Genomic DNA, 12,031 nt, shown 5'->3' on the forward strand with positions numbered 1-12,031 from the left:
GCCTCCCGATCCGATTGTTTGCTACCGTGTGGGAGATTGAGGAGGGGACTGGATCGTAGACGTCTGGGGCCCACTTCACTGTCAGCTTTTGAGGTGGGGTCACTCCTCGTTTCTCTCGGCTACCTTTCATGGCTGATACAGGCTTCCGAGCAGTTTTTGGTTGTTTCTTGGAGGGTTTTCCTCCATGGCTAGTGATCATAATCATCTGGTGGGTTGGTTTTCTTAGAACATTCATTCTTATGAAATCTTGAACGTATAACTAGCCCTTGTATGCTCTTTATATAGACGGTAGCAAGGGAGTATTACCTGTGACGAAAGAATGGAGATCAGAACAAGGAAACCTAATGGAAATACGAACGTTCATTGTGGGTTTGATTAGTTATCTTGTTACAAGGATTGACAATTTGATTTGTAATCGTGTTACAAGAACTTCGGTTTGATTTGTTGCCTTATCTTGATTTCTTATTTAATTTGCGGTTAATAAAATAGTCGGGTTTATAACCTAATTCTTTTAATAAAATAGTAAATTTATTAATGCAAACGTAAAAAATACAATATGCTAAGTTACTAAGGGGCTTTTTGTTTGTTTTTTTTAGCTCTGGGCAACAACTTTTATCTGTTCCGCGTAGACATATGTCATCGCAAAATGTTTGTTTTTTAGAAGTGCGTAGATCAAAAAACGTCTGTGCGAGGTATTCCTGGCGCAGACATGGACCACTGTCTTTAAAGGTATTCACGCCTCATTTTAACCGTAAAAAAATGTATCCTATCTTTTTTCTTTTCTCCGCACTTATCTTTTTTGCTGAAAATGTGTGTGTGTGTGTTTTTTTTAATGTTTATGACATGAAATTAAGTTTGAAAAAAACAGTTTATTTCAGTATTTGCAGATGTTAAAAAACAAACAAACTTTTATTGCAGACTGCAAACATTTGATCCACCTCTTCTGCTGCAGAGGCTTGTAGATATGATCCACAAATTGCAGACATTTTGGCTTCAGAAAAACAAACAGCACCTAACACATTTTTACGAATCAACGTTAAATATTTTTAAAAGTATTATAAGAACAACTTTATTATCGATCTCTCATGAAAGAATGGATGGTATATTATACAAGATGTAACCAAGTGGATTAGAACTATTATAATGGTAGAACTTCTTCAATATTAATTAGATACAAAGTAATCTACTTAAATAATGGATCTTTATCTATTACACCCGGTGAGAATGAGAGGAAGATTGTCGCCGAAATCATTAGATGAAACAAAATGTATTACTTTGACTCAAGTAATGCTTGAGAATCGTGAATATTAGATCCCCTCGATTATAATCTAGCCAACGTGTTAGCTCCAGGCACTATCACACATCAACAAATTATAAGAAAGTACATTTTTCATGGGTAATATGAGATTTACGTTTTTATAAAACTGATTTTGTTTATTTCGTTCATATTTTTAACTTTTGAAAATATTCAATTTTAAACTCATTTTATAACTTTAATAGAAGCTTCAATTTCGAATTTAAATGCAATCAAAATAAGAAACAACACAAACATGTGCAAGTAATGATACCACTAGAATCCTATGCGTCTCCCCTATGAACCATCAAAGAGAGACAAGTCGTACTAAAGACAAATAGACACTTCAAAGCTCTCACTTGATCAACCACCAATTGAGCACTTAATTAATTAACAAACTAGATTCGTATTATTCTCTCATGTGAATAATTTCTTAATCAGTCCTTAAGTGTAGCCCAAAAGGGCTCTGTCATTATGTGACGTCCCAAAAATTACAAAGAGAGTTTTTAATTTCAAAATAGATTAACCAATTAAAACCTTTAACTTAAAATCAATAAGTGACTTTTATTAGTTTGAAACCATCATGTTATCAGAGTTGAATTACAAAACAGTGAAACAAATATCTTCGATGTAAGTGTACAGTCTTGCTGAGCCCTTCACACAAACAACTTGTAAAAATATTTTATCCACAACTGTACGAATAAAGCTTAGTGAGTCCCCAAATATACTACATGTCATCATATATACAATGCATCCAAGCAAAATCCTCAGCTCTAGCGCCGACCTACCAACATATATACAACATACACACAATCATACATAACGTCTACTGGCACCCTGCCACTCGCTTTCAGCCATTATTGCTACCGGCTCTCAACTGTCACTACTATCGACTCTCATAGGCCCTACAGTTAACGAACTCTCGTTGGAACCACATCTGGGGCCAATGCTAATACTAGGGTGAGCAAAAAAAAAAAAACAAAACCAATAAAACGAAACCTAAACAAAAACCGATGGTGTGGTTTATACTTTTGTAAAAATTGAAAGTTGTTGGTGTGTGTGGTTTTAATGTATGCATCGACTTAAAAAATCGAACTGCGCCACACAATTATATTATATATTACATAATTATATATTTATATCTTATATATAATAATAGTTATATATACATAGACTAATTTAATAATGATCAAAATATTTATTTTTAGCACCGATATAAACAAAAAGAAAATGAATTAGTAGTTAACATTTTTCTACTATGTCAAAAAGATTTTTTGGTCATTTAAGTTAATATATTAAATTATTAAACTATAACAGAAGAAAAGTATAATATTTTCTTTAGTAGTTAACATTTTACTGCTATAATATATTAAAATATTAAACTATAGAGAATGAATTAGTAATTAACATTTTTCTACTCAGTCAAATAGATTTGCTTGATCTTTAAGTTAATTAATTATTTTTAATAAATGAAAGTTTTTTTTTGCCATTTGTCACACAATCATTAAATTTGTCAAATATTATTTTGTAGTTATTTTGAATTAATTTTCTTTTCAAATGTCATTTTATGAGTTTTTCTGTTTTATTAAATTCTACATAATATTTTAATGTAATAACTGCAATAAATATAGTAATAAATAAATATCAATTTTATTAATAAACTTACTTTTAATTTCAAAATTATCAAAATTAAAGCTTATTAATTTCTTTTATTTATTTAAATTTAAAAGATAAAAAATATTTCCATTATAATAATTCAATATTTTTCTTATTTTCTTATAAATTCAAAGTTCACAAATATTTTAACATTTATATTTAACTTTTTTTTTTAAATTAACCTTGTAATACATGAGTCTTATAACTAGTATATTAAAATATTAAACTATAATAAAAGAAAAGTATAAGTTCACAATTCTAATAAAAAGTAAGTTAAAAATATCTACTTGTTAGAGTGTTTACAAATAAATTTGATGTGAGGTCATATTCCAAAGCATATAACTAAAGTTCATCCTCAATGGTCTTAAAGGATACCAAAAGGATCTTCCACATAGTCTCAAAAACGCAGAGTTTTGTTCTCAAATACTGAATCTGAAAATAAAAAGAAGTTGGTGGGATCCACCGATGGCCAAAGGAAAAAAGCAAAGACAAATTTGGCTATAAAAAGGTGCTAAGGAGAGGAGGTAAGCTTATACTTTCTACCATTGGCTTGTTAATGGGCTAAATGATATAAAAAACTAGTTCGACTAGTTTATTTATGATTTTTATTGGATTATTAGTTTTTTAAAATGAGTTTATTTATTTTTTTCTCAACAGGTTTATGAAAAAAAATCGCAACGAGTTATGTGGTTTAAAACTGAACCACAACTAAAAAAACCGCACCTTATAGAAAAACCGAAAAAACTGCATCGTATAAAACTGCATGGTTCGGTTTATGTAATTTTAAAAACCACATTTGCGGTTTAGTTTTGGCCAAAAACCACACCAAACTGCACCATGTTCACCCTTAGCCAATATTGTCAACAACCCATGAATACGTAGTCATATGTAGTCGGGAGTCGAATAGACAGTCAAACAGATGATCCCACTCTAAAACCACAACCAAACAAGGAACGAATAAGAAAGCCTAGACCAAGAGTTTCCAGTTTATCTAACTTAAACTGCATATAAACCCTAGGGTATCCACTTAACGATCAATTAATACTATCATTACCCTAACCAAACATGCCACCTAACAACATCATACTATCAACAGGCAAGACCCTACCAGTCTAGCATACCATGACACCAAGTGTCTTATACTGCACATACATAACAAGAAATTATCCTAGCTAACTAGCATACATGTTCTCTAACAACACCACTATCCTAACATGCAAAGATATACAATGACATACGTAACATGGTGGGAAAACTCATCTGAGTCGCAAAACCAAAGAAGCATAACAACACTCTCACTCCTTGGACTGATCGATCCTTCGAACCGACTAACACCAAATAAAGATTAATCCTCAATCAACAACCTAAATCCTTTAAGTTTGACCAAATGTCAAACTGGTCAAAAGTCAACAGTCAACGAAAGTCAACGATTAACTACGTCGTGGTGAGCTCTTAGCCATGTCGTGGTCAAGTTAGGACAATTCAGTTAAGATGTGATCAAAGCCCATAACTTTAGGCTTGGTTCTTTTCAATGACTTAATGGATAAAGTTTCCAACTTTATCCATTAGGACATCACCCCAACCCAAAAGCAAGATCTACAATTCCATTAAGTCCTTCAAAGGCCAAGTCTTTATGATTGGACTTAAGATAACCAAAACTTGGACCTTTTTCTTACTGTATAGAAGTATATTAACCATTAGAATGCCATAACAAACTATAGAATCAAGGAGAACAAAATGCAAGCTTTATACTTCATATGACTCAAAAATCTTAAGAAGATGATGGATCTATGCTAACTCTTTGCTTCCTTGCACAAAGATTGAGTTTCTTCTTCCTCAAGCTTCATAAAATTAAGAAGACAAACTCAAGATCAAACCACCAAGCTCATAACCATGGAAGTGAGGCTAGGGTTTCAAAATAAGGAGATGGAGGCTGAAGGAAAAGGACCTAATCTAAGAGTTAAGACCCTTAAATATGGAAGAAACCCTAAAATCTTGGGCTTGGGCTGCAATATCCACCACATCATGGCCATCTTCTTGCCCTATCATGGAAACTTGCCATACACGTTTCTTCATTCATGTGTCATGGCCACGTTGTGGTCATCATCCTACCACGCTGTGACAAAAGGTTTTTCCCAAAATTCTCATCTTTAAAGTCCTTAAGTCTTCAGTTGATCAAATTAGGAAAACATGTGTCATAACTCTCCCCCAATTAAATTAGATTTCATCATCGAAATTTGTTCTTACCCATCACTCCTTAAACACCTTGCGAACCCCTCAAGGATTCGTTCGAGCCTACTCCTTTCTACACTAGCTGTCACATCTCTCTTTACTAAGGTTTGTAGATAGCAATTTAAAGGTATCCATAAACAGACACAAACTCCATTCTTGAACAAAACGTCCAACAATAGAATTCCAATCCCACTACATTATTGGAATAATACTCTAAAGATGATGAAGAGTCTATTTTGTCAAACTATTATTTAAGTGCAATCTGAGTTTTTTTTTTCATCTTATTTGCATGTGGAGAGAGAGAGGGAGAGAGAAAGAGAGAGAGGGTGGTGGGGTTTATTTCATTTTCTATTTTTTATAATTATTTAAATGCTAAAACAAATAAAAAATATAAAAAGAAATAATAATGACAAAATAATATTATTTTTCAACCTTTTCAAGACCAAAACCACTTAAACTTCTTGATTTTGAACCTTCCATGCAAGTCGACAATTTTTTGACCCTATCTATAATTTTTGAAAAACTATAGGGACCAATTTTGCATTTTTTTCAATTATCTACCATTGATGAATTATCTCATGTTAATGATTATGTTGAAAGAATGGGTTGATGGATATTAGACGTTTCGAACATCAATAGTCTTTTGAAAACTACTTTTTTTTTATGTAAATAAGAAAAAAAAAAGCACACGTTATAGAATATTGGTTATTAGTCTAGAATGACCCATTCCAATATGAAATATAACTAAATTGGTTATTTTGCGAAAACACATTTTTTTTATTATTTTATTAAAGCGTTAGTTCTGGTTATTTTTATTAATATCACTACAGTTAATTATATTAGAAAGTTGATTCAATATGGGTAGACTTGTTTTTTTAGAGTAGTGGATATGAGCATAACGCTGACACATCACCATTTCTCTTCACCACAAGATTTGGAGATGGTATTCAAGATGGGAACGACGTTTAGAGAAGAAAAGCATAGGAAAGAAAGAAAATGGCATTGAGGGGCATTACGCTGGCAACGAGAAGCAAAGGTTGGCGTTACCACGACGTTGTGGAGGTAACACATAGGCTCCTCCACAACGTTAAAATATCCATATTGCATGGTCTTATAGATGAGTAAATGAGAAGCAATAAAAAAAAAAAAAAAGGGCTCGGTGGAAAAGAGAGCCAATGAAGAAATGCTCCCTTAATGCTTTCAAACATTGGTCAACGAGTTCAACTGTAGTCAAATCAATAAGATTTTCAAAATTTTCTTTCATATTATACGTACATACATGCATACATTTAAAACTATGTATATACACACACATGTTTTTCAAATGTATTTTTAGCGTACTTGTCAACTTTTCAAGATGCAATTGACCAAGACGGGATGTCTACGTATTTGTGTGGTGATGTTTCGAGTGAAAAATTTTAGTCTAAAAATTAATGTCCAAAAAATTCAAACATTGAAAAGCATAACTTTCTTGTCAATGGTTAAACCAAAAACCTGCTCATAATCAACCTGACCCGGATTTTAAAACATTGATTAAACTTGTGCAAGCAGCTATTATTTCACTGCCAAACCTCATCACCCACGTCTAACTGAGTCTTCGTCCTCTTGGTCCTTTTGAGTCTTGGCTCCCTCCCTCCTTCTCTCTCATATCACACCTAGTGTGTGGCAAAGAACAACACTTTGTGTGGTAAAATTAACACATGACACCTATGTGGCAGAGGAGGGAGTGTAGTTCTTGTGGCACCACACCCTCCAACCTAATTGCACTATCATTTAGCCAAACTTTTACCTTTATTTTTCACTAATATAGAATTATACAAGTCCACCCACACATACCTACGAGTAATTTGCATCAGGTATAAAGCATTTAGTACAAACCCATCCATAATTTTTTAATACTTGTACTACCAGAAATACACGCAAATCTGTGAAAAATTCACACAAAATTAACAGAACTTCAATCATTTTTTATTTACAATCTTAAAGAAGGATAGCGTACCTGGTTTGTGTCATACCTATTCAGAAAGCTGGTCCCACAGAATTGATCTGGATTTCCGACATGAAACTCCATGGTGGCTGGTGGCGGCAGGCCATAATCACCATCACCCATCACCTCCTCCTCCTGCTCAGGCGGCTTGAAACCAGCAGTGGAAGAATCACCACCACGCTTCCGGCCTTGTTTTTTGTCTTTGTATTTACTTCCACTTCCACGTGATGACTTGTTTCCATTCTTCTGTTTGGATTCTGTGTTTTTCTTGGTTTGTCTTTGAGGCCTGTTGTTTCTGTTTGTTACCGTGTGGGAAACTGAGGTGGGGACTGGATCATAGACGTCTGGGGCCCACTTAACTGTCAGTTTTTGAGGTGGGGTCACTCCTCGTTTCTCTCTGCTACCTTTCATGGCTGACACAGGCTTCCAGGCAGTCTGTAGGGAAGACAAATTGTCAAGGGGCAAAATGGTAATTTCACTTCTTCAAAGAATCAATTGGCAAATATCGAAAATTGTAATAGAAAACAAAGTGGATTTATATGTTTGGATCGTGAAGGCTCGATATAATAGGCTAATTGGCTTTATAATTAGGGTTAAATGCAAGACATAACAACCTACTGCCGTATATTTGTTTATTATATAATATAGCATCCTACTTACAGTAATTTCACTTCAAAGAATCAATCATCAATGGGTTGATTTATGTTTATGCTAACAGGGATAATATATTGAAATAAAGGCAATACGTACAGGCAAAGATGGAGGATGTGAGCAAGTTGGATGAACAGATTTAAGGTTGTCACAAGGTGTAGGCTCATTGACAGTTATGGCTTCTACAGATGCTCCTGGAGAGAGAGTGGATTCGATTGAACAAATAAATGTTGTTGGATTGCTGAAATACTTCTCATATTTTCCGTGTGGTGGTTTACAGCCTGGAACCCCATCTTTGTCATCTTGGACATTCAGAAACTGAGTGACATTGTTCCCGAGTTTATCCACAGAAAGATTTTGAGTGGATTCAGGTGTGTATATATACAATCCATGGCAGTTGTTTACATCAACAGAGGTTGATACATCAATGTCCATTGGCACTGGTTTGCAGCTGCAAGTGAAATGTAATGAATTGTGACTCTAGTAAACTCAAATTTCTAAGTATGTAATAGATTAGTACCCTGCCTGCACATTAAAGTACCTCCATGTTGATTCGGAAGAACAACCAATTCTGTTTTAGGGCTCATTGTTCATTGCCTTTAGCTTGTTAATGCAGACATACACAATTCAATTCATTGCCCAGAATACTAACAGCATGTTACAGTATAATTTGTTTTGACTTTCATCTTAAATATCGTTAAACATGCAGATCAGCAGTTGGAATCACAACAATTAAAAAAATACTTAATTACTGAATCTAACATTAAACTGAAGTTTGCAAGCAAATGAGTGAATGGGACAAGAACTAAGAAAACATGTACGCAAAATGAAACATTATAGGAATTGTTTCTGACACAGAGAATGTGAATCCACTGTATATACACATGTGATGTAAATCTATCAGAAATGCAACATCTACACGGGGATCAGCCCAATGCGTCAAAGTGAAAGAGGAATATGTAAATATGTAACGATATGTACCTTTTTCGTTAAATAAGATGCGTTTAATCCAAACTTCAACACGCACCTGAATCAAACGGTCCAGGATACCTCGAGGCGGAGCGAGGAGAGCGATTTCGCCGTATCAGAGGCAGAATATGGTAATAAAATCGAAAAACGAGAGGGGAAGATAGATTGAGAAGATTACACAGGGCAAAAGCTACAGATGCTTATTAGACGGAAAAGGACGAATAATAGGCTGAGTGTTAACTAAGATTACCACGACGATCACCTTTTTCAAGACGGGGTTTCAGATGATAAGAACGTGAACTGCTACCATAGAAAGAGGTAACGCAAGGGAGAGTGGAGAACTGGAGTGAAGGCACCATTGTTCGATGCACTTCAAACCCTAAATTACTAGAAAACAACCACCAAATCCCAACGGAAGAAACTCGATCGACCGATTGGATCCGACAGAATAAATGAAAACTATATATGTTGATCTAGGGATCCGATTACATCAACTGTAGGATCGGATAGCGATGATCGGAATTTAAGAACAATGCTAGGTAACGAGAGAAACTTGCAAGAGTGAAGGAGCTTTTAGCTAGTGCGATAAACCTGGTCTAGAGAGTGAGACGTTATTGGTTGATGATGGGTCAACGTTGACCTTAATTCACAATAACAGGCAATACAAGGTATGCTTTATAGAAAAAAACAATTTATGCTTTATAAAAAAATTTATGTATAGAAAAAGATTTTATGTACACATTGATTTATGTTTTATAAAATTATATAATATAATACTTTTTTTATATATAACAATTTATACTTTATAAAGTTATACAATACAATATTTTAAAGCATAAATTGTTATGTATATAAAAAATATTGTTATGTACTACATTTAATAATGTCATTAACGTAGATAGCTGAAAATAACTGTCAATTTCCTTCAAAAATTGTATATATTATTAGGCCATCATTTTATATCTAAGGATGATCCTCAATCTAAAACCGAATCGAAAACTGGAAAACAAGGAATCGATTTAATGAGATATAAAGAACTAAGAATTGGACTAGATAGTGTAGTTTTGGTTCTGTCGGTTCTGGTTTCGATTCGGTCCTACAAATATGTATGCTCTTTAAGTATGTGTTTAATACCCGACCCGACCCGAACCTAACCGAAAACTGAAGAATCGAGAACTAAACTGATTACCCCAGTTTCGATTGAGGTTTTCTTTTTCGGTCAGGTCGAGTTCCACCGAGCCAAATGCTCGTCCCTATTTATATCATTCTACGCCCGACGTATCCTACTTGATAAGTGTGCCCCCATACAAATTACGTGCAATCTAAGACTATGGGGAGTAGACTCGACATGAGCTTGGTGTTGAGTGACTTAGTTCGGTATGCCGAGCTCAACAGTCTAACTCAGTTAAGCCTTGACAAAATTTAGCACACTAATAATCCTTATGACTAATTTTATTAACAAATCTTGTTGAGTGTTTATGAAATGATAAAAATACACTTTGCTTTCAATTGAGTGTTTACGAATGAAATGATAAAATACTTTTATTTTTATTATTATTTTGTAATTTTTTATATAAAAAAGCAAAGGGATAATGACTTAAAAGGGTAAAATATTATTGGTTTTATACACATTTAGTCCCTGACTTTTTTTTTCCACACTTGTCCACATTTTGTCCTTTGACCTAAGAGCATGTCCTTGTGAATCAAGAGCCTGTCATTCAAGAGAATGTCTGTGTGAATCAAAAGCATGTGAATGAAGATCATGTGAATGAAGTACCTATCAACCAAGATCCTATGAATCCAGTACCTGTTAACCAAGTGTCTGTGAATCTTGGTGTTAGAGTGCCTAAGAGCCTTGGTGTTAGAAAAAGGAAGCCTTCAGAGAGAATAAGCAAGATACAAATAAGGAAGCAGATTTTTCGAAAGGATAGCAAAGGAGTGACTGAGGACAACCCAGTTACTTTAGACTGATTAGGGTTACTTGTTTTCTTTTGCTTTGGAAGTATGTAATAGTACACTATGTATGGTGACTTTCTTTTGTTAATTTGACAATACTACCCTTGCTTGTAACCTAACGACTTTTTATGGCCTTTAAGTAATGGAATCGGATTGTGTTTTGTCTTTTTCAATCTTTATTGGTATTAATGCATTAGTTTATTAAGAAGATTATAATGGGAATCAAATGTCAATTGTCTACTGGGAATCATATTCCCTATTTGTTTCTATCAATGTCCTTTGTCTTTTGGCTATTGAAATTACAGACAAATTCAATTATCATTGTCCTTGTCTTTTGGCTGTTGAAATTGCAGCCAAATTCAATGTAAATTACAATAAAATGTGTGCCATGTAACACTTCATTCAATATGCAATATCCATTTAATACATTCAATATAAACCATTCAATACCTACATTCAAACTACCACAATTCAATACATCATACAAAACTCTATTCAACTGTTTTCAGATAATATTACAACTAATTTCAACCCTATAACTATGTGCTTTATTATTAAGCTCTTGAACTTCTTTCTTCAAACATGCAACATCCTCTTTAATTGCTTCAAGTTCTTGTTCTAAATCTGGATTCCCAATCACATGTTAATCAATCCATTCCTAATACTCACACTTATTACCTGGTTTCTTCGAAATCAAACATAAAGATGGTAAAAAGCTTAAAATCTTTATTTATTAGAAGAAAAATCAAAAGTACATAGGGAAATCAAGATCGACATACCAGAGAATTGGGGCAAACTTTGAACTTTTTGTTAGGGTTGTCTTTAGCATTGGATGTGCATATTTGAACTGGGAGTCGACAATCACAAAGCTCCTATTTCTTTGTTTGCGATGGAACCAGATGAACTGAGAGTCAACATCTTCTTATTCGATTTTGGGTATGGGTTCGAATGTTTTTTTTATTGAAGTTAGGGCTAGACATTGTATTATAATCAACGAAACTCAGAGATGATCCATGTAGGAGTGTTTTCTTTTAATGAGTGTCCACATAAGCAGCCATGTTAGCAAATATGACATCAACCGATAATAATGACTTAATTCATACACAACAACAAATCCAATGGTAAAATATGAAAAAAAAAATCAAAAGCTAAATATATACAAAATGTTTATCTTTCATGTCATTATCCCAAAAAGCAAAACATACTAAAGAAAATACTTACAAAACTTATGGGCCAACGGCCCATTTTCAAATCGTAGAAATCCCAAGTATTACGCAAAATCAAGC

The 12,031-nt window shown here is 33.8% G+C and overlaps 1 protein-coding gene across 10 annotated transcripts; it reads right to left on the reverse strand.

Moving 5' to 3' along the window:
* Nucleotides 1-222: 222 nt before the first annotated feature.
* Nucleotides 223-9,435, reverse strand: LOC111914920 (uncharacterized). 10 transcript variants are annotated; one of them, XM_052770843.1, is made up of 6 exons: nucleotides 8,848-9,435; nucleotides 8,346-8,423; nucleotides 7,920-8,271; nucleotides 7,182-7,604; nucleotides 908-1,012; nucleotides 223-306 (listed from the first exon to the last, which is right to left on the reverse strand). In XM_052770843.1, exons 2-6 carry the CDS (start codon nucleotides 8,405-8,407, stop codon nucleotides 238-240), a joined length of 1,011 nt encoding a protein of 336 aa, XP_052626803.1. In that variant the 5' UTR covers nucleotides 8,408-8,423; nucleotides 8,848-9,435; the 3' UTR covers nucleotides 223-237. The 10 variants fall into 10 exon arrangements, with proteins under 10 accessions (XP_052626803.1, XP_052626802.1, XP_052626800.1 ...); XM_052770842.1 differs by having other exon boundaries at nucleotides 8,802-9,435; XM_052770840.1 differs by having other exon boundaries at nucleotides 8,346-9,435.
* Nucleotides 9,436-12,031: the final 2,596 nt, after the last annotated feature.

This window comes from Lactuca sativa, chromosome 1, assembly GCF_002870075.4.
Source record: "Lactuca sativa cultivar Salinas chromosome 1, Lsat_Salinas_v11, whole genome shotgun sequence".
NCBI lineage: Eukaryota > Viridiplantae > Streptophyta > Magnoliopsida > Asterales > Asteraceae > Lactuca > Lactuca sativa.

Coding starts and splice junctions, on each gene's coding strand:
- LOC111914920 (XM_052770843.1), bottom strand. CDS start 8,407: ATGAGCCCTAAAACAGAATTGGTTGTTCTTCCGAATCAACATGGAGGT. Junction 8,272..8,345: donor GGAGGTACTTTAATGTGCAG/GCAGGGTACTAA, acceptor TTTCACTTGCAG/CTGCAAACCAGTGCCAATGG. Junction 1,013..7,181: donor ATAGGTATGACACAAACCAG/GTACGCTATCCT, acceptor AAAATGTGTTAG/GTGCTGTTTGTTTTTCTGAA.